A 24,711-nucleotide genomic window follows, 5' to 3' on the forward strand; every position below is an offset into this window, starting at 1 on the left:
CCGCATGCAAGGCAGGTGCCCTACCTGCTGTATTATCTCTCCAGCAACAAATCCTTAAAAACAAACAGAACTTTCCAACCTGTGCCCAGGAGGTTTGGGGGCCCTTCTGGATAATTCACTGGGAGGCCCCGAGGATGCCGTGTGCTCGGGCTCTGTGGGGGCTGCACCTGGTGATTCTTGTTCGGGTGGAGTGGGGGGCACCCAGCGGTGCTGACGGTTTCCTCTGGCTCTGCACGCAGGGATCACTCTGGAGGGCTTGGGACTATGTGTGGTGCTGGGCATCAAACCTGGGCCCGCTGTGTGCGGGTGAGTGCCCGCCCTCTGTACCGGCATTCTGGCCCATGCCCCTGGGTGAGTCTTGGGTTAGCTACGTGGAAGACTTGGGTTTTATTTTTTATTTTATTTTATTTTTTTGCTTTTTGGGTCACTTCTGGTGATGCACAGGGGTTACTCCTGGCTCTGCACTCAGGAATTACTCCTGGCAGTGCTCAGGGGACCATATGGGATGCTGGGAATCGAACCTGTGTCAGCCGCGTGCAAGGCAAATGCCCTACCCGCTGTGCTATCACTCCAGCCCCAAGACTTGGGTTTTAACCCCTGTAATACTTCTCTGGCCTACAGAGTCCTTCTTTTTAAAGATAGCTGGTTGGTTTCAAACACATTTATTATTCAAAAGTCCCAAATTTAAGCAGTTAGTTTTATATATGGAAAAACTCTAAGTTAGTTTTAAAATAATACAGCCCTCACAGAGAATAAGCTCTTTCTGCTGCCTTTGCAGGGGTTCTCAGAGATGAAGAATATATCATACCAGGAAGAATCTATTCTATAGCCCTTCTAAGGAAGGATGCTGCTGCTAATTGTAGTTTTTGCTTTCCTCTCCAAATGTTTCCAAGTGCAGCTATGAAGTGTGTTCTCTTTGTAAGGCGATTAGTAGGTTACATCCCTTGTCCTTTTTATGCTAATATCTATGGAGCTGAAGGTTTATCAATTACAGACAATAGTAGATACATTCACTCAGGACTGGAGCAATAGCACAGCGGGCAGGGCGTTTGCCTTGCACGCGGCCGACCAGGGTTCGATTCCTCCATCCCTCTCAGAGAGCCCAGCAAGCTACCAAGAGTATCCTGCCCGCACGGCAGAGCCTGGCAAGCTACCCGTGGCGTAGTCGATATGCCAAAAACAGTAACAACAAGTCTCACAGTGGAGACGTTCCTGGTGCCCGCTTGAGCAAATCGATGAACAACAGGATGACTGTACTACATTCACTCAGCAGTCCCTAATTTCCTCTTGCTGTGGTCAGGTTTTTTTTTTTTTTTTTTTTTTGGGTCACACCCAGCGATGCACAGGGGTCACTCCTGGCTCATGCACTCAGGAATCACCCCGGGCGGTGCTCAGGGGACCATATGGGATGCTGGGATTCGAACCCGGGTCGGCCGCGTGCAAGGCAAACGCCCTACCCGCTGTGCTAATGCTCCAGCCCCGCTGTGGTCAGGTTTTTGATCAACATGGATGGGGTCTCTGTCCCTAAGGAGCTGTTCTCTAGTTCTCTGTCAGTATTTCTCCAACTCTCCGGTAACTGCAAAGAGAGGAGCCTCTCGTGCACCGTAAGACGTGTCTCTGCATCATCAGTGTGAGAGGTCGAAGTATGTTTGCTTGGGAGTGATTGGGACTTCACTGGAATGGTTTGTTCCTCACACAACCTATGAAGTGGGTTGTGTTTTGCTTAGGATGACATAGGGTTATTGAGGTGCTATCGGGAAGATATTCAGGGGCTTTCGGTAACCTGCTGAGGAAGCAGTACTGGGATTCAGACTCCTGCTTCACTGCAGTTCCCGCTCCAGTAAGCATCATTTGTCTTCACATTTCTGTGTACCGTGTGCCTGTATGCATACATACCAGTAACAGCTCTGCCTTGTCTGTCATTTGTGGGTTGAGCATTCTGGCTTAAGCCAGAGTACTTATTGTGCACTTATTTGTGAAAGAAGTTATGTACTGTATTTTTGTTTATATTTTTAATTAAGAAAGAGCATTGGGATACACCCAGTGGTGCTCAGGGCTTTGTCTTGGCTCTGTGTTCAGGGATCACTGTTGGTGGGGTCTAGGGCCTCGGGGTTCTAGTCCTCAGGATTGAACCCGGGATGGTTTGCATGCAGGGCCAGTGCCCTACCTACCCACTGTACTGTCTCTCCTGTCCATAGAATTGATGTACTTTAATGGAGACAGTGAACTTGTGGGTGCATATATGGCAGAATACCCTTTCAAAATGTCCTAAGTCTCTTTGTGTTTTTAAAACTAGAACTTTGGGGCGGGAGAGATAATACTGAGTTTAAGGGGCTGCCTTGCCTGCAGCCAATCTAGCATATGTACATAGAGCAAATTATTATAAGGAAATCTTTGTGGGGGTTGGGCCACACTTGACTGTGCTCAGGAGTTATTCCTGACCCTGTGCTCGTGGGTCACTTATGGGGACCATGTATGGTGCCACGGATCAAACCAGGCTTCACTGTGTGCGAGGGAAACATGTAACTGCTATACTCTCTCTGGCTTCTTCTTTTGCTTTTTGGGTCACACCTGGTGATGCACAGGGGTTACTCCTGGCTCTGCACTCAGGAATTACTCCTGGGGGACCATATGGGATGCTGGGAATCAAACCTGGATCGGCCGCAAGTAAGGCAAACGCCCTACCTGCTGTGCTATTGCTCTAGCCCATCTCTCTGGCGTCTTCAACAAAGTACAGAGACCTGTCCACAGAGACTTGCGATCTGCTCTGATGCCTTGATGCAGTGTAGCTCTGTTCTGTGTATCAGTGACTTTCATGTTTACCTGCGCGAGCATCAAGTAGGGACCCAGGGAAGATAGAGAAGCCGATTGAGCAGGTTTGTGATAGTTCTGGAGAGTATACATTTTTGACATGTCCCTGTGTGATTTTAGTGTGGATTTCTCTTTGGCACTGCTGTATATTATCTTTCCTTATTCTTCAATCTAGTTGTATTATTTCTTGAAAAATTTGTTTTCATTAAGTTGCTTTTGGTGATCAGCACTGCCCTTTCTATAAGCTTAGAGTTCATCTCTTAAGAGGATCCAAGGCCAGGAGAGAGAGAACAGAAGGGAATGCCCTGCCACAGAGGCGGGGTGGGGTGGGGGTGGATGGGATGGGGGTGGTGGAAGGGATACTGGGTAATTGGTGGTGGAGAATGGGCACTGGTGGAGGGATTGGTACTCGATCATCGTATGACTGAAAATTTGTAAGTCTGTAACTGTACTTAATTAATTAATTTTTAAAAATTTAAAAAATAAAAGGATCCAGAGGGGCTGGAGCAATAGTACAGCAGGTAGAACACTTGCCTTGCATGCAGCCGGCCTGGGTTAGATTCCCAGCGTCCCAGAGGAGTGATTCCTGAGCACAGAGCCAGGAGTAACCCCTAAGCATTAATGACTATGGCTCAAACAACAAAATAAATAAAATTAAAATAATAATAAAAAGGATTCAGAGCTGAAATGAGTACAGTAGATGGATGCTTGCCTTGCAAGTGGCTGACCAGGGTTTGATCCCCGGCATCCCGTATGGTCCCTGAGCACCGCCAGGACTGATCTCAGAGGACAGAGCCAGGAGTACCCACTGAGTGTTGCCCAGTTCCTCCCCCCACCCCCACAGTTTTTTAAAAAGAGGTCCACGGACTAAGTTTCTGTGTCCACATCTGTCAGAGAAAGACCAGGTGTATGGCTTATCCAGGATGCGTGGGAGATGTTCCTTCTTTGCAGCCAGGACCCCCTGTTTGCTCTTCCTCAGGCTTTGCCCCCCTGCCTTTACTCATCGTCGTGGAGCAGGTGCTCATCAGGCCTCCCTGGGCTTCTCAGGGCTGTCAGGTTTTGAAGTGATTGTAAATTTGCAATAATTAAGGACTCTACTATTTTAAGCTTCATTACTTGTTTTCTACAAGGCTTGCTCTTTCCGTCTTCACATTAAAGCTTGTACTTACTGGTAGACAATGGAAGAGTAGGAGTGATCTAGACAGTTCTTACAAAGCACTTTCTGTTATTCCGGCCCATTAACAGGTCGTTACTCATTCTGGGCTGTGACTTTCCCTTTTGGTCAGAACCACTCTATTCTTTTCTCTGTGTTCTCCTTGGTTCCTGTGTGTTTGTGAGTACCCTGGGACATCTGGATCCACAGAACGCTGTGCAGCCATCTAGTCTCTGCAGGTTGTCCCTTTTAAGATTTGAATTGGTATAACATACAATTAATATAGTAATTTGTCAGATTCTCCCGTTTGAGAATTTTCTTTAAGAATACCAGCCTCTAGCCAGAGAGAGAATACAGTAGGTAGAGTGCCTGCCTTGTGCGCCAGGTTCGGTCCCCAGCACCCCCTGTTGTCCCTGAAGCCCCACCAGGAGGGATCCCTGACAGAGCCAGGAGTAAGCCCCGAGGAGTACCGGGTGGGAGGAACCAGGGGAGGTTGGGAGCGAGAATGTCATACTGCTATTGGAACACTGGAAGGCCTGAAACAACTGTTATGAATAGCTTTGTAAATCACAGTGTTTTAATGAGAATAAATTAGAAAAGATATACTATCATCTGTGTTCTTTTCAGAGGTTTAGATAGTGGGTTTTTTGGCGGGGAAGGGCCACTCCCTGTAGTGCCCAGCCAGGCAGTGCTCAGAGGGGCACCTGTGATTTGGGGAAATGAAAACCAGGACCTTTGTACATGCAAGGCATGTGCTCTACCACTGAACCACATACCTGGCTCCGAGATAAGATTTTTTTTTTTTTTTGCTTTTTGGGTCACACCCAGCAATACACAAGGGTCACTCCTAGCTCATGCACGCAGGAATCACCCCTGGCAGTGCTCAGGGGACCATATGGGATGCTGGGATTTGAACCCGGGTCGGCCGCGTGCAAGCTGTGCTATCACTCCAGCCCCTCCGAGATAAGATTTTAATTTTGTAAAATTGATTTAAAAAAAAAACCTTTCATTACTCAAAAATGTCACTTTTTATTCAGTATTCTGTCTGTGCTTATGTCTTCAGCATTTCCACAATGATTTTCTGTCTTTTCAAAGAAAAGTATTTTTGATCTTGTCACCAACACATTTGGCCTGAAACCTCCATAGGTTTTGCTGAACTGTTTTTCCTTTTTATTGGGGTGGGGTGGTGCTCGCCAGCAGTGCTCCGGGGGAGCCCGCAGGTCACCACGGCAGTACTTGTCCTGCCTGTGAGGGCTAGACGCAGCAGTGCGGGGGCCCTGCGGTCAGGTGCTGCTGCTCTGTGCGGGGCTGCCATGTGGCTAGGGATGAAACGGGGTCTCATACCACATGCTTTCGTCCCCTGGCCTGTCTCAGTAGCCCCTGCAGTGCCAGGGATTGAGGCCAGGGCTTCTCTCATGCAAGGCAGGTGCTCTCCTGCCCAGCGTCATCCCTAGCCACCGACGTGTTTTATTTTCAATTTTTGATTTTGGGCCACAACTGGCGGTGTTTAGGCTTACTCCTTGCAGGGCTCGAGGGACCATGAGGGGTCCAAAGTCCTAGACCAGCTAGGGACCAAACCTGGTCAGCTGTGTTGAAGGCGAGTGTCCTGCCTGCTGTACTGTTGTTCTGGCTCTGGCATGTTTCTGTCATATCAGCTTCCTAGAACTTTCATCATCATTATCATCATCATCCCGTTGATCGTCGAATTTCTCGAGCGGTCTCAGTAACGTCTCCATTCGTCCTAGTCCTGAGATTTTAGCAGCCTCTCTTTACTTGTCCTTCCCAACGATGCCGCATTGGAGGCTTTTTCAGGGTCAGGGGAATGAGACCCATCTTTGTTACTGGTTTTGGCTTATGAATACGCCACGGGGAGCTTGTGAGACTCTCCCATGGGGGCAGGAAACTCTCGGTAGCTTGCCAGGTTCTGCCAGAGGGAGAACTAGGCTATAAGATGTCACATCTGGGAGCTTGGTTTTAAGTCTCTGGATGCTGGCTGTTGGTGGGATTACACGGCGCCGGGGGCAGTCCCTGGGGGTGACCGCCTAGCTACTGGAAAATGGGGAATCTGCGTGGAAGAGGCCCAGTCCCGATCCGAGCAGGCTTGGAGGTCTCAGCCCCCGGGTCCCACACACCTGGGTTCCTCCATGCGTGAGGCTCATCCAAACATGTGGAGAGGGCCTTGAGCATGGCTGTGGCTAGGCTCTGGAGGTCTTCAACCGCAGGAGCTCTGCTCGGGGCGGGGAGGGAAACTGAAGCCCACCCCCTCCGAGGGGCCCTGGGGAGGACAGCCAGGCACGGGGGCAAGAGGCTCTCTGTGTCGCTCTCTTCCGGGAGCTTGGTTTTATAGTTAGACCTTAGACCCTTTATTTAGCACAAACTCCTCGGAGTTGGCCTGGTACATGCTACATGCAGATTTTGAGCTTTCCTAAACATTTTATTTTGTTATTATTGTGGGGCCGCACATGGTGGTGCCAGGATCCAGCCAGGGTCACACACATGTAACGTGTGTGCTCCATCAGTTGAACACACTCCCTGCCCCAAATGTGTTTTTGTTGTTGTTGTTATTGTCATGGACCAGCATTCTTAGAATAGTGGTAGGTATAGGATTCTGGAGTGCCGGAGAGATAGTATGGTCGGTAAGGCATTTGCTGTACATGTGGCCAGCCAGGGTTCCATCCCTAAAGGAGAAGGAGAACATTTCAAACAAGCACATACAGTTAGAACAGAGAAGGGACCACTGTGACAACGATGGCTGGAAATGATCACTCTGGACAAGAACTGAGTGGTGAAAGGAGGCAGAGGGATGTACATGATGCCCTTTCAGTAATAGTATTGCAAACCATGATGCCTAAAAGGCAAGAGAGAGAGACAGAGAGAAGTGTCTGCTATACGGGAACCTGGGGACATTGGTAGTTGGAAATGTACACTGGTGAAGGAAGGGTGTTGGAAACCCAGTCATGAGTAACTTTGTAACTGTGTACCTAGTGGTGGTTCAGTTTAAATAAATAAACACCCTGGCACCCATATGGTCACCTGAGTGATCCCTGAGTGCAGAGCCAGGAGTAGGCCATGCGCACTGTCCCCCAAAAAAAAAAAACTGCCCAAATGATAATAAACATACAGCTTCAGAAGAATAACATGTCTGTAGGTCTTTTCATGCCAAACATTCCTCATCCAAAAATACTATACTGACTCTGTAGCCCCAGATTAAAAAAACAAAAAAAACTTTGAAGTAACTTGCCTAAGGTTCTAAAAGTAGAGAAGTGGCAGAGGAACCAGCATGATAGTACAGGGGTTAGGGTGCTTGCTTTGCAAGTGGATGACCATCAATTCTCCACCCCCACCTTCCACTTCTGGCAAGCTTCCAACCATAGACCAGTCCTCCTGGCCCTCGATTCTATTGTCTTTGGGTATTAGACTCATACTACTTTTTTTTTAATATCCTGCAAATGAATGAAGTTGTGTGTTTAATCCAGGGAAAGTGGTACTATAGCTAGGACTCGCTCTGTGAACTTTGTTTGTGTGATAATACAGCCACCGGATCTCACATTTTCAAAGATTACCTGTTATCATCCCTGAGATTCTGTTTGTGTTTTAGCTACCTGTCTTCTTGGTCAGTATTAATCAATATAGCAGTTCCCTCATGATTTTAGGATGAAAGTGTCAGCAAAAAAAATCTATCAAGATGTCTTAGCCCTTCCTCATCTGTTTTGGCCTCACCTGTTAGTTCTCACAGGCTACTTACTCCTGGCCTGTTGGGGGGGGGTCACTCCCACGACACTCACAACTGTGGATTGAACCTGGGCTTCCCACATGCAGATCAGATGCGTTAGCTCTCTCCCCAGGTCCCCATCCTAACCTTTAAAATACACAGGAGGCCGTGTTCTCTCTTGAATGTCTCTCTCTGCTTTACCCACTCTGGAAAATCTCGTGCTTTCACTTGAACGCATATTCCTCTTTCTCCCTTCATGTCTGTCTTTTTTTTTTTCTTTCTCCTTGTTTTTGGATTACCCTCAGTGGTAATCAGGGTTTACTCCTAGCCTCTGTGCTCGGGGATCATTCCTGGCAGTCCTCAGGAGGACCTTTCTGGATGCCGAAGATCAAACCAGGCTTGGCCACATGTAAGGCAAGCGCCCTACTCACAGTACTGTCGCTCTGGCCCCTTCCCCTCATGTCTAAGTAAATTTCTTTCTATACAAAATATTTTGCTTCATTTTAAAAATAATAAATGTGATACCCAGTGGGCTGGAGCGATAGCGCAGCAGGTAGGGCGTTCGCCTTGCATGCAGTCGACCCAGGTTCGATTCCTCTGTCCCTGTCGGAGAGCCTGGTAAGCTACTGAGAACATCCCTCCCTCACAGCAGAGCCTGGCAAGCTACCTGTGGTGTATTCGATATGCCAAAAACAGGAATAAGTCTCACAGTGGAGATGTTACTGGTGCCCACTCAAGCAAATCGATGAGCAAATCGATGACAGTGACAATGACAGTGATACCGAGCAAATGATTGGATTTCTTGTCTTTAATATCATTATCACCATGCCAGTTTTGGGATCTGTGTTAAGAAAACAATCTGTCATCTCCATTATTACTAATGAATGCTACTCTTTTTTTTTTTTTTTTTGCTTTATGGGTCACAGCTGACAATGCACAGGGGTTACTCCTGGTTCTGTACTCAGGAATCACCCCTGGCGGTGCTCAGAGGACCATATGGGATACTGGAAATTGAACCCGGGTTGGCCGCATGCAAGGCAAATGTCCTACCCGCTGTACTATTGCTCCAGCCCCATGAATGCTACTCTTAACAGCACCATCATATCTATTGCTCTTTTATCTTGAGTCTTCAGAAATTTTGTAGTGTTTGTGGGATTTTACTGGGGAATATAATTTTGAGATACACTGCCATCCCACTTTTCTTTTTACAATTTTAGTGAGATTTACCCATCTATTGGCAAATGATGTTCAGAAATCTGCTAAATCATGGATAGATCCCATGTATTATTTTACAAAATTTATAAGCCTAATTTTATTTATTTTTGCCGGGGGTGGGAGGAATGTGCACAGCCAGAAGTGCCCAGGGCTTACTCTTGACTCAACATCCAGGGATGTAGGTGAGGCTTGGGACCTTAGGTGATGCCTGGGATTGAATCTGTGTTGGCTGTGTACAGGGCAAGCACCTTACCCTTTGTATACTATGTCTTTTTGCTTTTTGGGTCACACCTGGCGATCACAGGGGTGACTCCTGGCTCTGTACTCAGGAATTACCCCAGCAGTACTTGGGGGATCATAGTGGATGCTGGGAATCAAACCTGGGTCGGCCGCGTGCAAGGCAAACGCCTTACCCGCTGTGCTATTGCTCCAGCCCCTGTACTATGTCTTTAGTCCTGTGAACCTTCACTTATTTTGGATAGATTTCTGAAGTTGAGATATTGGGGCTTAAATAAATTTTTTTTTTTTTTGGGTCAGACCTGGCACTGCTCAGGAATTACTCCTGCCTTCACACTCAGGCATCACTCCTGTCAGTGCTTGTGGGACCATGTAGGATGCTGGGGATTGACCCCCCCACCCCCCGCCCCCCCGCCCCCCCCCCTTTGGCTGCATGAAAGTTTAAGGCCCTATCCGCTGGACTGTTGCTCGGGTCCTGAAGTTAAGATATTAGCAACTTAGTTTCTTTTTTTTGTTTTTGGGCTATCTTGACTGTGCTTCCGGTTGTTCCCAGCAGTAGGCACTGAGCCATCGCTTTAGCCCTCAGCCCTTTTCTTTTTTCCACTTTTTGGGTCACACCCGGCGATGCTCGGGGGTCCCTCCTAGCTCTGCACTTAGGAATTATTCCTGGCGGTGCTGGGGGACCATGTGGGATGCTGGGAGTCGAGCCTGGGTCGGCCACGTATAAGGCAAACGCTCTACCTGCTGTGCTATCGCTCCAGCCCCCCTTTTCTTTTATATCTTAGTCACTTCCTCTATTGCTTTCATTCAAAATCATTCCTAATAGTTTCTCCCAGTTTTACCTAGGAATTTTCATTTCTCTTCCTCTAGTTTCAGGGTGTTTTGTTTTGTTTAGGGGCTTGCACCTAACAGCGTTGGGGGCTGTTCCCAGCGTAATGCTGGGGGCGGGGGTCACTCCAGGGTGCTGTGCTGGGGGCCCTGTGGTGCCAAGGATCAGAAGCGGCTTCCTGCATGCCGGGCCTGTGCTCAGTCTTTTTTCTCCTCTCCTGAGCAGATTGGCAAATGTTTGGACACATGAGTCCTGTAGCAGGCTGGAATGGATCTCTCGGATGGCTCCTCCCCTTCCGCAACAATGTGCTTTAGGCATCTCTGCCCCAAATGGAATTACTGTAAATTCCATTTCTGTTTCCTGAAGTTTGTTCTGCCTTCCAGCCAGACACATGGTCTTATGGGAGCTGCTCACTGTCTCTGTCTTCCCCCAGACAGTGCACCCACCCAGTACTGTGAGGAAGTAGACCAAGGAAGATGGGTGCTCAGCCCTGTAGGAGTGCTGTCCGCTGAAGCAGGCAGAAGCTGTGTGCTGAAGCATTTGCCGAAAAATACACCCATCCAGAAATACATAAAAGATATCCTCAGAGGGGCTGGAGCAATAGCACAGCGGGTAGGGCATTTGCCTTGCACACGGCTGACCCGGGTTCGATTCCCAGCATCCCATATGGTCCCCTGAGCAGTGCCAGGGGTGGTAATTCCTGAGTGCAGAGCCAGGAGTAACTCCTGTGCCTCACCGGGTGTGACCCCAAAAGCCCCCCCCCCAAAAAAAAAAGATACCCTCACATTATAAGCTCACTTTATTTTGGTTACCCTGTTATAAAAGGAACAAAAATCCTTCACTCGGTAAGAGACCAAATGAATTTCAGATTCCAAACTCCATCAGAAAGGCTAAGGCCAGGGTCAGAAGGAGTACAGCAGCCAGAGCACTTGCAAGCAGTCAGCATGGTTTCACTTCTTGGAGCATCTCAGGGAATGGACCAAGAGCAAGCCAAAATGCTAAGACCAGACAATTAAGAAGAAAGACTTAACAACCACCTCCCCCTGAAGACAAATGGGAATGGTTCTGAAATTCCTGGCTCTTCCACCTATTAAATCAAGTGCTTTGCAAGAACCAAGAAGAAAAGAGGTAACTGTTATTAAAGGATTAGCATCGGGATGAGAAACAAACAGCAAGAGATCCAAAGAGAAGCATCCCCTAAGAAGCTTGCCATTATCGGCCCAAGCTTCGGCCCAAGCTTCGGGAAGAGTTAACAGAGCTATTAAACATGAAACGCTCCTCTGCGCTAATGACTTCCGACCAAAGGAAGTGAAGGCCAGAGTTTATCAGCACTCCACCAGGCTGTGGAAGGCCCAGGCCAGGAATAGCCTCAATTACCTGAAGAGCAAAAACTTTTTTATTCCTTTTAGAATGCTATTTCTGGAGGGGCTGGGGAGAAGGCTCAGGGGGCACCACCAGGAGCAAGACCTGAGCACAAAGCAGGAACTAGCCCCTGAGCACCACTGAGTATGGTCAACAACAACAAAATTCGATTGTGTGTGTGTGTCTGGGGGGGGCGGGTTGAGAGATTTCAAAGGGCTCATACTTGCATGCAGGTAGCTCAAATTTGATTCCCGAGACATGGTCTTCAGAGCAAAGCAGGAGTCCCTGAGTACCTCTGGGTGCGGCTAAGGGGGACAGGGAGAGAGTATTGTTCTCTCTCCTTTGGCTCATGATTCCCCATGAAGGAGAGTATTTGTCACATGTGAAGGAGGAAATTCATTCACTAGTCCTTTGAAGCACTTCTCTAAGGATTGTTTGGTGGTGGTAGTGGTGATTTTTGAGCTACAGCAGTTGTGCTCAAACTGCTTCTGGCCCAGTAGTTGGAGATGGTGCCCGGTGGTGATTGGGGTGACTGACATGCGGTGCCAAGGATCAGACCTGGGCCTCCTGCAGCAAGGCATGTGCACAGCCCACTGAGCTATCTTTCCAGTCCTCACAGAAGAACTTGTTTGTTTTGGGACCGCGCCTGGCAGTGCGTAGGGCTTACTCCTGGCTTTGCACTCATGGATCGCTCCTTGTAGACTTGCGGGGTGCCCTGTGGGGTGCCAGGGATTGAACCCAAGTTGGGCATATGCAAGGCAAACTACCTGTTGTACTGTTGCTCTGGTTCCTAAGGAATTTTTTTTTTTTTTTTGGCTTTTGGGTCACACCTGGCGATGCACAGGGGTTACTCCTGGCTCTGCACTCAGGAATTACTCCTGGCGGTGCTCAGGGGAACATATGGGATGCTGGGATGCTGGGATTTGAACCCGGGTCGGCTGCGTGCAAGGCAAATGCCCTACCCGCTATGCTATCACTCCAGCCCCGCTAAGAGGAATTTTTAAAATTTCTCCTAAAGGGAGAGAGAGAGAAAGAAGGAAAGTGCTAGCTGAAGAGGAAGGCAGGGAAGCGGGTGGGGGATAGAGGGAGGGAAACTGGGGATACTGGTGATGGGAAATACAACACTGGTGAAGGGATTTGTATTGGAACATTATATGACTGAAACCCAGTCATGAACAACTTTGTAACTGTCTCTCAGATTCAATAAAAAATAAATAAGTAAATAAAATTCTCCTAGAAAGAGTTAGAATCCCATAGCATTCTGTTCTTAGATCGGTCCTAGAACTTACCAAATGATAATTAGTTGAAAAAAATAACATGTTTCCCTCTTTATGTGTCAAAATCACTGTATCGCTGTATCACTGTTGTCCCATTTCTCATCGATTTGCTCAAGCGGACACCTGTAATACCTCCATTCGTCCCTGTCGCGTTCAGGGTCAGGGGAATGAGGCCCATTATTGCTACTGTTTTTGGCGTATTGAATAAACCACAGGTAGCTTGCCAGGCTCTGCCATGTGAGATTCTGCATCGCTCTTTTGGGAGCTTTGTTTTAGTCTTTGGATCTTGGCCATTGATGGGATTACATGGCGCCAGGGGCAGTTTGTGGGTGTGACTGCCAAGCTACTGGAAAACTGGAGATCTGGGTGGGAGGCCCAGTCTAATCTGAGCAGGCCTGGAGATCTCAGCCAAGGGTTGGGCTCCTTTGCCAGTTCCTTAATGTGTGAGGCTCTTCCGAGCGTGTGGAGAGTGGCCTTGAGCATGGCTGTGGCTGGGTTCTGGAGATTTTCGGCTGCTGGGGCACTGCTTGGAGCAGGGAGGGAAACTCAACCTGCCCCCCTCCTAGGGGCCCTGGTGAAGACAGCCTGGCGTGGGAGCAGGAGAATGTCAGAATAGGGTCTGTTTCTCTAAATTGGCTTTCCTCAAAAGTCTCTCCTTCAGGGGCCGGAGCGATAGCACAGTGGGTAGGACATTTGCCTTGCACGCGGCTGACCTGGGTTCAATTCCCAGCATCCCATATGGTCCCCCGAGCACCGCCAGGAGTAATTGGCATATTGAATAAACCAGGAGTAAGCCCTGAGCATCGCCGGGTGTGACCCAAAAGGCAAGAAGGAAAAAAAGATTCTCTCCTTCACACCTACTTGACTGGATGCAGGGCTGACGGGGAGGGGCTGTGCTCCTGTGTGTGTGCATGTGCATCTGGCCGCTGTGTGCACGGCGGTGGCTGCAGAGGCTCTGGCCTGGCACGCAGCATCCTTGAACAGTTTTCCTTTTTCCTCTCCTCCTCCCATTATTTTTTTTCTCTTTTTTCTTTTTTAATTTATTTTATTGTTGTTGTTTTGGGCCCACACCCAGCATTGCTCAGGGCTTACTCCTGGCTCTGAGCTATGGATCACTCTGACGGGACTTGGGGGGCCATACGGGGTGCCCAGGATTGAACCTGGGTCAGATGCATGCAGGGCCTGGCCTGTCTGCTGTACTATCTATCATCCTATCAGGTTTTTTCTTTTGTTATTTTGGTGGTTGTTGTGGGATATTTTATTACAAAATTATTAGTATTTTTCTGTCAACTATAACTTTAAAATGATTAAAAACATGAAAACAGCTGAGTAGGATTGATGGGGTCATAATGAACTTTATAAATACTTTGTGCAAATTTCCTTCATTATATTGTTTTACAACATGATAAAATAATTTTTTTCCTTTTAGGCCACGCCCTGCTGTGCTTAGGGCTTACGCCTGGCACCATGCTTGGGGATCACTCCGGGTGTGGCTCTGGGGACCAAAAGCCTTGCCAGTGATCAAACACAGCTTAGCTGCACTCAAGGCCACCGTCTTTCCTGCTGTACTGTCTCTCTGATCCCAGAATTGTCTTTTTTCTTGTTTCTTCTCTTTCTTTCTTTTTTCCTCTTTTTCTTTTTGGGTCACACCTGGCGATGCACAGGGGTTACTCCTGGCTCGCACTCAGGAATTACTCCTGGCAGTGCTCAGGGGAAAATATGGGATGCTGGGAATCGAACCTGGGTTGGCTGTGTGCAAGGCAATCGCCCTACCTGCTGTGCTCCAGCTGCCTTTTTTTTTTTTTTTTTTTTTTTTTAAGGCACACCTAGCTGTGCAGGGCTTTCTCCTGACTCTGTGCTCAGGGATCACCTTTTTTTTTTTTTTTTTTTTAATTGAATCACTGAGAACAGTTATAAAGCTTTCAGGTTTAAGCCTCAGTCATACAATGATCAAACACCCATCCCTTCACCAGTGCACAAATCAATCTCGGAACACAGCGGCTGCTGTCAGAAATGCTCCTGCACTGTGAACGAAGCTATGGCTCCGTGCCCTCCCGGGAGGGGAAGAGTTTTTGCCCCTCAGGGATCACTCTTGAGGTGCTCCAGGGATCCTGTGTGGTTCTGAGGATGGGAGTGAGAATGCTTGCAAGACAGCTGCTGTAAAGCTTACACTCTCTGGCCCAAGTGTAGGTGCTTTTTCAGTTGTTGTTTTTTGGCCACACCCAGCAGTGCTCAGGGCTGATTCCTGCAGGGCTCGGGCTCATATGTAGGACCACATGTAGTGCCTGAGATCTAACCCGGGTTGGCCATGAGCTAGCTAGGTCCCATACCTGCTAAACTATCTCTCTGGCCCTTGCTCTTTTAAAATAATATTTTGAGGACTGGAGAGATAGCTTAATGAGCTGAGTGCATGCAAAACTTGCTAAAATTACTTAGTGGGGAACTGACATATTTATTGGTAATGCTGGTAACCTCAAATTTGGTAAAAGGTAGAGTTTTGCATTGAATCACCCTTTTTTCTCTTGAATTTCCTTCTCTTTGTTGTTTTCTTTATGACCAAGGGTTGCAAGCACCTGGTTGTGCCTTTGGACTAGAATTGCACATTGGTTGTGCTGTTTGCTCGAGGTTCAGTTGTGTTTACCCACAATTGATGCAGTGGTCACACACTTTAGGTTTGGTGTTTACAGTGCCCCTGAGGCCCCAGACAGCTGCTACTGGGATTGCACTTGGGTATGTGAGGCAGTGCTAGGTAGGCACTGAGAACCAAGCTTGACGCTCACTGGCAAGGCAGGTGCTCTGCCAATGAACTTGGGTCCCTGACTGCAGTTTCTTTTCTTTTCTTTTCTTTTTTTCTTTCCTTCTCTCTGATCTTCTCTTTCTTTCTTTCTTTCTTTCTTTCTTTCTTTCTTTCTTTCTTTCTTTCTTTCTTTCTTTCTTTCTTTCTTTCTTTCTTTCATTTCTTTCTCTTTCTTTCTTTCTTTCTTTCTTTCTTTCTTTCTTTCTTTCTTTCTTTCTTTCTTTCTTTCTTTCTTTCTTTCTTTCTTTCTTTCTTTCTTTCTTTCTCTTTCTCCCTCCCTCCCTTTCTTTCTTTCTTTCTGAGGGGTGGGGACGAGTGGAGGAGGTTGGGGTGGGGGCAAACCAGGAGGTACTCAGGTGTTACTCCTGGTGGTGCTTGGGGACCATATGCCGTGCTGGGTATTGAACTGGGCAAGACAAGTGCCTTACCCTGTACTGTCTCCTGCCCTGTGACCACAGTTTTTACTGATGCTTGTCCTGCACAAAATTTTTGTTTTATTATAATGAGAGAAAGGTGTGTGTGTGTGTGTGTGTGTGTGTGTGTGAGAGAGAGAGAGAGAGAGAGAGAGAGAGAGAGAGAGAGAGAGAGAGAGAGAGAGAGAATGTCTCTAATCACTTTGGTGCTGTACAGAGGAGTTCGGTTTTGGATAACAGCTTTAATCTTCAGAACTGAAAGTAGTCTGAAAATGGGGACAAAATGATTTAAAGGCAGGATCAAGGATATAAATAACTGCTGTCCGCAACCATGTATGCTGACTGTGCTCCTTTCCCCATGGCCCGAGTGCAGTGACTGCAAACAGCAGCCCCCGGGGGCAAGTGTGTGCAGCCTGTGGCACCTTAGGGCTGTGCTGAGAGGTGGGCGTTCCTGTCTGCCCTCACACCACCTCCAGTCTCAGGCTCCAAGCAGGTATGCAGGTGCCTTTGGAGAGCTGCGGAGCACGGGGTCAGGGTGGGCGTTGGCCACGTCATCACGTCCATTGCACCAAGCTGCTGAGCTCGGGGCAGGCGGTTGAGGCTCCGAGTTGGGCCACGTCTAAGTTCCCTGGACGCCATAAGAGTCATATCTCCACAAAGTGGGGCTCTGCCAAGTCTGATGCCGAGCCTGACAGCGCGAAGGCCGGAGAGCAGCTCGCCCGAGATGGCTGTGGGTCACGAACATCCCGAATCCTGGGTGTCTGCCCTTCTGAGAGCCTCAGGGCCTGCCCCTTCAAGTGTCTGCTCCCCACCCCATCCCAGAAAATCTTCCTATATATATAAAGAAAGGTCATTTTTGAAATTTGTTATATTCTAGTTATTTTTAAAATAAAATATCATATAATCAGAAAAAGTAATAGTTCTGGGCACCACCCCTGTCCCTTTCAGCCCCAACCCCCACCCAGGCCATCAGGTTGCACACCTTTTTTTTTCCTTTCTGATAATCACATTTCTTTTTATTTATTTATTTTCTTAGTGAATCACCAGGGGGTACATTTACAAACTTAATGAACTTCCGTGTTTGCATTACAGTCATACAATGATTGTTTACCCATCCCTCCACCAGTGCCCATTCTCCACCACTGATGATCCCAGTATCCCTCCCACCACCCCCGCCCGTCCCCCAGGCAGGGCGTTCCCTTTTATTCTCTCTCCTTTTGGGTGTTGTGGTTTGCAGTAGAGGTATTGAGCGGCCATCGTGTTCGGTCGGTCGTGCACGCCTTATGCTCGACTGCCAGACGACCTCTCTAGCCTAGGACTTGTTCCTTAAGGGGGTCCACTGCTGTGCTCAGGGGTTGAACCTAGTGGTGCTCTGGGAACCACGTAGCGCTGGGATTGAACTGAGGTACAAGTATGCACTCCCGTCCTTTGAACTATCTCTCTGGGCCAGAGTTTCTTTTAGAGGGCTATGGGGCTAGGAGTTGGGCCACGCTTAGTGGTGCTCAGGGATCACTCCTGGCTCTGTGCTTAGAAGTGACTCCTGGCAGTGGAGCTTACGTGGTGCTGAAGTTACAAGCTGGATAGGCAGGATGCAGCTCACGTGCCATCTCTCTAGCCCCAGGAGTTGCTCTTCTAAAGACTTCATAGTTGAACGCATTTTGGTGGTTTCTCATTAAGTTTATGCTCTTGGATAAAAGAGTCTACATTGAATTACTACGGGCTACAAAGAAATTGAACAAGGGTCTTGATTTTGAAGCACTTTATCTCTGTTGCAAAAAAAAGGTTCAGTGTGAAGTGACTAGAAGCAACAGCCATTCATAAAATTATGGTTTATCAGAATCTGTGGTAGATGCTTTTACATTCATGGTCTCATTCATCATTTCAGAAGAAGAAATTAAGGCTCAGGAAGATTAAATTATTTTCCCAAACATTAGACTGGACTGAGTTTTTGCAAAAAGGGTTCTATTTATTTTTAAAATAAATTTTGTTGTTGTTTTTATTTTGGGGCCACACCTGGCAGTTTTACCAAAGACTTAATTCTAGCTCTGCAATCTGGGATTATTCCTGACGGGTCTGGGGGGTCATATGGGGTGCTGAGGACTAAACCCAGGTCTGCTGGGTATAAGGCAAGTGCCCTACCCACTGTACTATCGCTCCAACCCACAGAAGTGGTTCTTTTTGGCTTTCAGATCCATCTGATTACTAGACAATTTCCTTGACTAGGCAGCTGGCTTCCTAGGAAATGAACTGATAAAAAAATGCATTTTTTTAAATGTAAATGTGATGAGGGAGGATTGTACAGCTCTTAGGGCCCTGGGGGGTGGGGGGAAGAAACAACCTTAAGTTTGTTTTTTGTTTTTTTTTTTTTCCTTTTTGGGTCACACCTAGTGATGCTCAGGGGTTACTCCTTGCTCTGAACTCAGGAATTACTCCTGGAGGGGCTTGGGGGACCAAATGGGTTGCCGGGGATTGAACCCAAGTCGGCCACGTGCAAGGCAAACAAACACCCTAATCACTGTACTATCACTCTGGCCCTCATTTTTCCCTTATACTTTATATAAACACCGTGATTTGCAAAGTTGTTCAAGATGACTTGTTACAGACATTCAGTACACCAACACCAATCCCACCACCATTGCACCTTCCCACCACCATTATCTCAAATTTTTCCAACCACCCCTTAGACCTCCCCTGATAGCAAGCCCTCAGTAACTTATTTTATATTGCTCGTTACAATTTGCTTAGAGAATTATGTATGTTTCCTCAGAAGAAAGTTAGCAAAGATTGTTGTATCTCATCAGGGAGTTGTTAAGCCCTTGTATAAATCATTAATAAGATTGTTACAGGTTAAGCCTTCTGTGTTGATATTTTGTTACTTGAGATTGGATGCCTTCTGTATCACATCCTAGTATGCTATACCTGGTTTATCAGTGTTGCAGAGTTTGAGATGTTGCTCAGCCTAGGAATTTTTAAGGATGATACAGCTGGAGTTAAATTTTTAACTGGGTGATGAATTTGGAGCATGTATGTGACTGCCAGGGCTTCTGGAAATACAGGGAGATGAGGGGAGGTAGCCCATCCCTGACTCGGTGACAGCCTGGAGTTTTCAGTCACAAAACCTGCAGACCTGAGTTTTTCAGCAGATTAATTTCTGGAGGAGGCTTATCTGGGGCAGTGGAATCCGGCTGGCAACACGGCAGTGATATGGAGTGTTGAGGTTTTTGGGTGCCAGGGCTATATTTGGTCAGGTACTGGGCTCATCCCTCCCCCCGCCCGCTCTGGGGTGCTCCAAACAATTTAGCCTTGCACAGGGTCCAGAAGAATCACTGCAACTTGTTGATCTCTTTGGATATTTATTTATGAGTCTCTGGATCATGGCTGGTGAATGACCTTATCTAGACTAGGTTTCTTTCCTTCTTTTTAGGAAAGCATTTTTATTTTAAATTTTTTTACTTTCACTTCTCTTTTTAATTTCTTTTATTAATTTTCATTAAAAGCTTTTTTTTTTTTTTGGATCACACTCCATGGTTCTCAGGGTTCACTCCCAGTGGTACCTGGTGCATTGGACCCAGGCTTCCCTGTGGGAAGCAAGTGCTTCAGCCCTTTGATCCCTGTCTCAAGAGAAGCTTACTGGACGGATTCTTCACTCTCACCCTGTTGTCTTGGAATATAACATTATTAGCTAGTAGCTATGGAATTGAGAAAGACAGTATAATGGGTTTTTTTTTTTTGGTGGAAGTATATAGTTTTTAATCGATTTACTGTGGATATACAGTTAGAAAGCTGTTCATGACTTCAGGCATAGAATGTTCCAACAGGCACCCCTCCACCAGTGTACGTTTCCCACTACCAGTGTTCCCACCTCCACCGGCAGCACAGTCTTGACAGATGGTGGCTGGCCCCCATGCCTACATGTACAAATATACAAATACAAATACAAAAACTGTATTTGTCCTTGGGGATTTGAGGTAACCTGAGGGTTATGTTGTTGGTTTTATTCTCTACTACACCCTATTTCCACACTAGTGGATGGTGTCCAGGGTGTAACCCAGCCCTTTGAGCTATCTCCCTGACCCTTTTTATAGCTGGTTCTTCAGTATCTTCCTAGCCATGATCAAGAAACTTGTTTTTATCTATTTAACCATGAGTGTGGGAGAGGTATGTAATTATAGTTAGCTTTTGACTATACTGAAATAACTTTTTTTTTCTTTTGGCTTTTTGGGTCATACCCAGGTATGCTCAAGGGTTATGCCTGACTCTACACTCAGCAATTTGTCCTGGCGGTGCTTGTGGGACATAAGGGATGCCGGGGATTGAACCTGGCTTGTACACATACAAGGGAAACACCCTACCCACTGTACTATCACTCCAACCCCTTGACACAACTCTTATCCTTACCTGAAAACTTGGTTGAGGCACGTTGTAAGTAGTAATGGGGGCTGGAGTGATAGCACAGCGGGTAAGATGTATGCCTTGTACATGGCCAACCCGGGTTCGATTCTCAGCATCCCATATGGTCCCCTGAGCCCCGCCAGGAGTGTTTCCTGAGTGCAGAGCCAGGAGGAACCCCTGTACATCGCCAGGTGTGACCCAAAGAGCAAAGAAAAAAGTAATGTAAGATTTTCTATACAATAGTTCAGACCTTTTTCACAAAGGAAAGCCAGTTGTTTGAGCTGTGACTGCTCCTTCGCTGATAGATCTTAGCACCTGGTGCTTACTTGTAAAGCTAGTTAGATCCAAACTACTGACCTTGAACAGAAATATTTTGTAATCTGTGACTCATCTTTTCACTAATTTTTTTTAACCAGGAAATATACTGCCTATTAATTTCAGGAATTTTGGTGATCCCTTTTGAAGAGTGTGTTGGTTATTGCAGTTGCTGCATAGGGCCCGGAGCCGTGGTGCAGTGGCAAGTGGCAAGTGGCGCTTGCCTTGCCTTTGGGATCCCCAGCATCCTGTTTGGTCCTCCAAGCACCTTCAGGAGTCATTTCTGAGAGCAGAGCCAGGAGTAATCCCTGAGCATCAATTGGGTATTGCCCCAAAACTTACCCCTAAATAAGCCAGAAGTAACCCCTTAGCGTCACTGGGTATGGCCCAAAACCCTCCCCTAAATTGAAAAAAAAATTTCTGGGTCAGGGGCTAGATTATGTTGTTGGATTCTTATTGTTATTGGTAGTGCACTGTCTTGCTTGCTGTTTACCCGGGTTCGATTCCCAGTCACTCCATATGGTCCCCCAAACCCACTGGGAGGTGGGCCCTGAGTGCATAGTTAGGAGTCAGCCCTGAATACTTACTTGGGTGTGGCCCCTACCCCAAAGAATTTTCTGGGCAAGATTGTGTTTTGTGACGAACAGGGCCACAAATTGGTTTATACTTGGTGTAGTGCTGAGTTCATGTATAAACAGATCTGATGGACTGTCTAGAGAATGAAACCATCCTTTCTGATTCTCAGGTTTGTCTCCACTGAAGGGTGGGGATATAGAAGGGGACTCTGAGACTGAATAGAGCAGGTGCAGTGTGTGTGTGTGTGTGTGTGTGTGTGTGTGTGTGTGTGTAAATATCCTATCACTGTTTACAGTACACTGGACTCTCTTTATGCAAGGCCTGGTCAGGCCAAACCAGGAGGAATTGTTCCATGCTTGAAGCCAAGAATAACATCCTGACCAGCAGGGGACAGAGGTCAACTCAAGGCAATAGCTCTTGGGAGCTATGGGACATTAAGAATTTGAAGGAATTGAATTTAATAAGAAGGAGAACAATATTTACTTGGAAGGAAGTATGTGAAACCTGTGTCTCTCATAGTACATGATTTATGAAAAATGAAAATCCAGTTAGATATGCTGTCCATATAATTTCCTGGCCATTAATCAAATCTCCCCACATGCACACACATACACATGGGTTTATTATTTTTGTTAAAATTTTGTTTGGTTCTGGTTTTTGAACCGCACTGGTGCTCAGGGCTTATTCCTGGTTCTGCACTCAGGGATCACTCCTGATGGAACTTGAGGGACCATATGTCGTGCTGGGGATCAACCATGTCAGTGTGTGCAAGGCGAGTGTCCTGTCCATACTATCTCTCTGGCATCTTGGAACATTTTTTTCACTTAACATTTTTTTGGTTTTAAAAAAGGGCTATGTGATGGTGCTGGTGGCAGAGTACTGGGTTCGAGGTCACTGCTGTTGATGCTGACGGGTTTGGGGGATCATGTGGGGTGCTGGGTGTGTGCCTGAGAGTTGGCGCCGTGCTTGGTCTCCAGTGCTGCTCAGGCACCATGGGGGTGGGGGGCGACAGTGGCCTCCCCTGGTGGGGCTGGAGATTGAACTTGGGGCCTTGCACACTTGAGGTAGCATGTGCCTGTGTCTGGAACCATCTCCCCAGACTTGTTTATTTTTATTGGAAAAGGGGAAATTGTGTTCTAGTAATCGATTTATTCTTCAAGCAGGCTCGGATAAGCCCAGGAGAGGGCTGGCTTTCAAGGACGATATGTTAATTTAAAAACAGCTACCCTGTACAAAATGTCCTGGGTACTTTCCAGGCTGGCCGAAGTTTTATTTCTAGGATCTCTCTGTACTCGCTTCCCTTCTTTTCCCTTCCTCTTTCCTCATTCGAATGCTGGCCACTCCTTCTGTGGCGGCAGCCCCACTGTTCTCTGGGGCAGCATTCTAAGTTTGTGCTGTTGTCTTCTCTGGGGCTTCTGGTCTGGCTTCAGCTGACTCTGGGCCAGCGCGATCATCTGACAGCTTTTCTTCATGGCCTTTACTGCTTGGCCCTTTGAAGACACTGCTTGATGAGTTTCGCTCGTTCTCTTTTCCCGGTGTAAAACTTCCATTGCCTCAGTTGGAAGGTTCTGAAGCTCAGGTGGAGCCCTTTGGAATTCACCCTGGCTTTGAGAGAGCCTCCTTCCTTTCCTAGAAATTGAGGGTGAGTCAGGAGCTCTGTGGAGAGTATTGCTGACTCTCATGAGATGCTACTTTGCTGGTTGCTTAAGCTGTTATGTGGCAATTTGGGTTGTATTTTTCAAGGCAGGACTAGTTGCCAAGATTGAAATGAGGCACGGGCGTTCCCTTTCTCCCCCTTCCCTTTTACTTGAAAAATTAGGAGTGAACTATCTTGTCCATGATCACGTAGTAAATTGGCTTTACACTGTCTTGAGGCAAATCACATTTTTGTGCTATTTATACTTTGTAGCACAGATTTTAACTAATACATTAAAATACTTAATTATGGGTAAATTAGTTTGTAGACACGGTCAGAAATTTAGAATAAGTGTGCACAAGGCCCTTCTTTAAATCCTATTTTAAAACCAAGAAGCAGGGTATTTTGGTTAGAGTGGGAGTAGGTAGCTCTATGGCTTTGAGCTCACGTTTTGATCCCAGCACTTTTGTTCTGGCACCTGCCACCAGGTGTGACCCCAAATACAAAACAAAACAGAAATAGAGTGCAAACTGGTTATAGTGCTGAGAGAAACAGGATAGGAGGAGATAATAGAACATAGGACTAACTCTGGAAGTAGCGTCTTTGCAGTTCGGGATCGGACAGTGAGAGTGAGTTTTTCCCACTCTCCCTCAATACTCTGTTCCTTGCTCCCCCCACACACCACCGTCTGGAAGCCAGCTAGTGACCCTGGGCACTAGTGTCCTGTTGGGGGCTGTGTGTACAAGGAGGTACAAAGAGGTCTTGGTCCCGTGGGGCTCAGTCGGTGCGGGGAACAGGGCGCCTTTTGAGTTAATTCTTCATAATAATCTTGTACTCACAAGTAGTACAGCTAATTGCAAAACCAGAACCATTTTCTGATTGTTCCACTGTGCCCCGTTGGCTTGCTGAGACCGAAGCAGCCTCTGAAATGCCATACTGCTTTGCACCTTATGCAGTGACCCCTCAGAGCACCCAGCCACCTTTCTCCCTCTTAAAAAACAACAGTGACACCCAGAAACATTGTGGTTTTTGTTTTGTTTTCTCCTTTGGGTCAGGAATTTGCATCTCATTTGTAGCCTTAATCCTCCCCCTCATTATTTTTGTTTTTTCATCCCTGTCCTAAGTTCTGCTCTCTGAATCTTGCTCTGGCCTCATTCAGTTGCATTAATTTAAACAAATTTTAGCTTCAGACCTGTTTCCAACTTGGCCTTTTCCTTCTCGTGGGTAAACTGGGCCCAGACTTGCCTGGAAAAGGATGCAGTTTTTTATTTTTCCTTGCCTGTGTAAATTCACTGCCTACTTACTAATTGTTCTTTCCTTTCACTGTCAAACAGGCCACCAAGCAGTTTCTGGAAGAGATCAACAATTGGACCGTTCAGTACAATGTTTCCCCTCTCTCCTGGAACGTGGCTGTCAAGTTCCTCATGGCCCGGAAGTTCGACGTGCTGCGAGCGGTGGAGCTATTCCACTCCTACAGGGTACGTCGCCCGCAGAGCCCGGGCTGTTGTGCTGTTCTGCCACTGTACATACGCTCTGTCTCTCCGTGCTCACCTCCACTCCCTTTTTAAGAAAAGTGATTCAGCCCAACCAAACATTTGAGTCAGAAAATTCTTTTGCTTTCTGGGCCACACCCAGTGGTGCTCAGGGCTGACTCCTGGACCTGTGTTAGGGATCACTCATTCTTGGAGAGGTTCAGGGGGTCAGATGGGTGCCGGGGATTGAACCCAGATTGATTCTTTTTGTTTTGTTTTTGTTTTGGGGTCACACCTGGCGATGCACAGGGGTTACTACTGGCTCTAGACTCAGGAATTACTCCTGGCGTTGCTCAGGGGACCATATGGGATGCTGGGAACCGAACCCGGGTCGGCCGTGTGCAAGCAACACCCTACCTGCTGTGCTGTCACTCCAGCCCCAGAACCCAGATTGACTCTTGTAGGCAAATACCCTCCCCACTCTCCAGCCCAGCCCATTTTCCCTTAAGAGCAG

The 24,711-nt window shown here is 47.2% G+C and overlaps 1 protein-coding gene across 1 annotated transcript in view; it reads left to right on the forward strand.

Moving 5' to 3' along the window:
* PTPN9 (protein tyrosine phosphatase non-receptor type 9) overlaps positions 1-24,711 on the forward strand; it is an 88,280-nt gene that overhangs the window by 11,310 nt on the left and 52,259 nt on the right. Inside the window, exon 2 of the mRNA XM_055131244.1 lies at positions 24,060-24,203. Within this exon, the coding sequence (XP_054987219.1) occupies positions 24,060-24,203 (144 nt within the window). The remainder of the gene's footprint in view (positions 1-24,059; positions 24,204-24,711) is intronic.

The sequence above is a fragment of the Sorex araneus genome, chromosome 3 (assembly GCF_027595985.1).
Source record: "Sorex araneus isolate mSorAra2 chromosome 3, mSorAra2.pri, whole genome shotgun sequence".
Classification (NCBI taxonomy): Eukaryota; Metazoa; Chordata; class Mammalia; order Eulipotyphla; family Soricidae; genus Sorex; species Sorex araneus.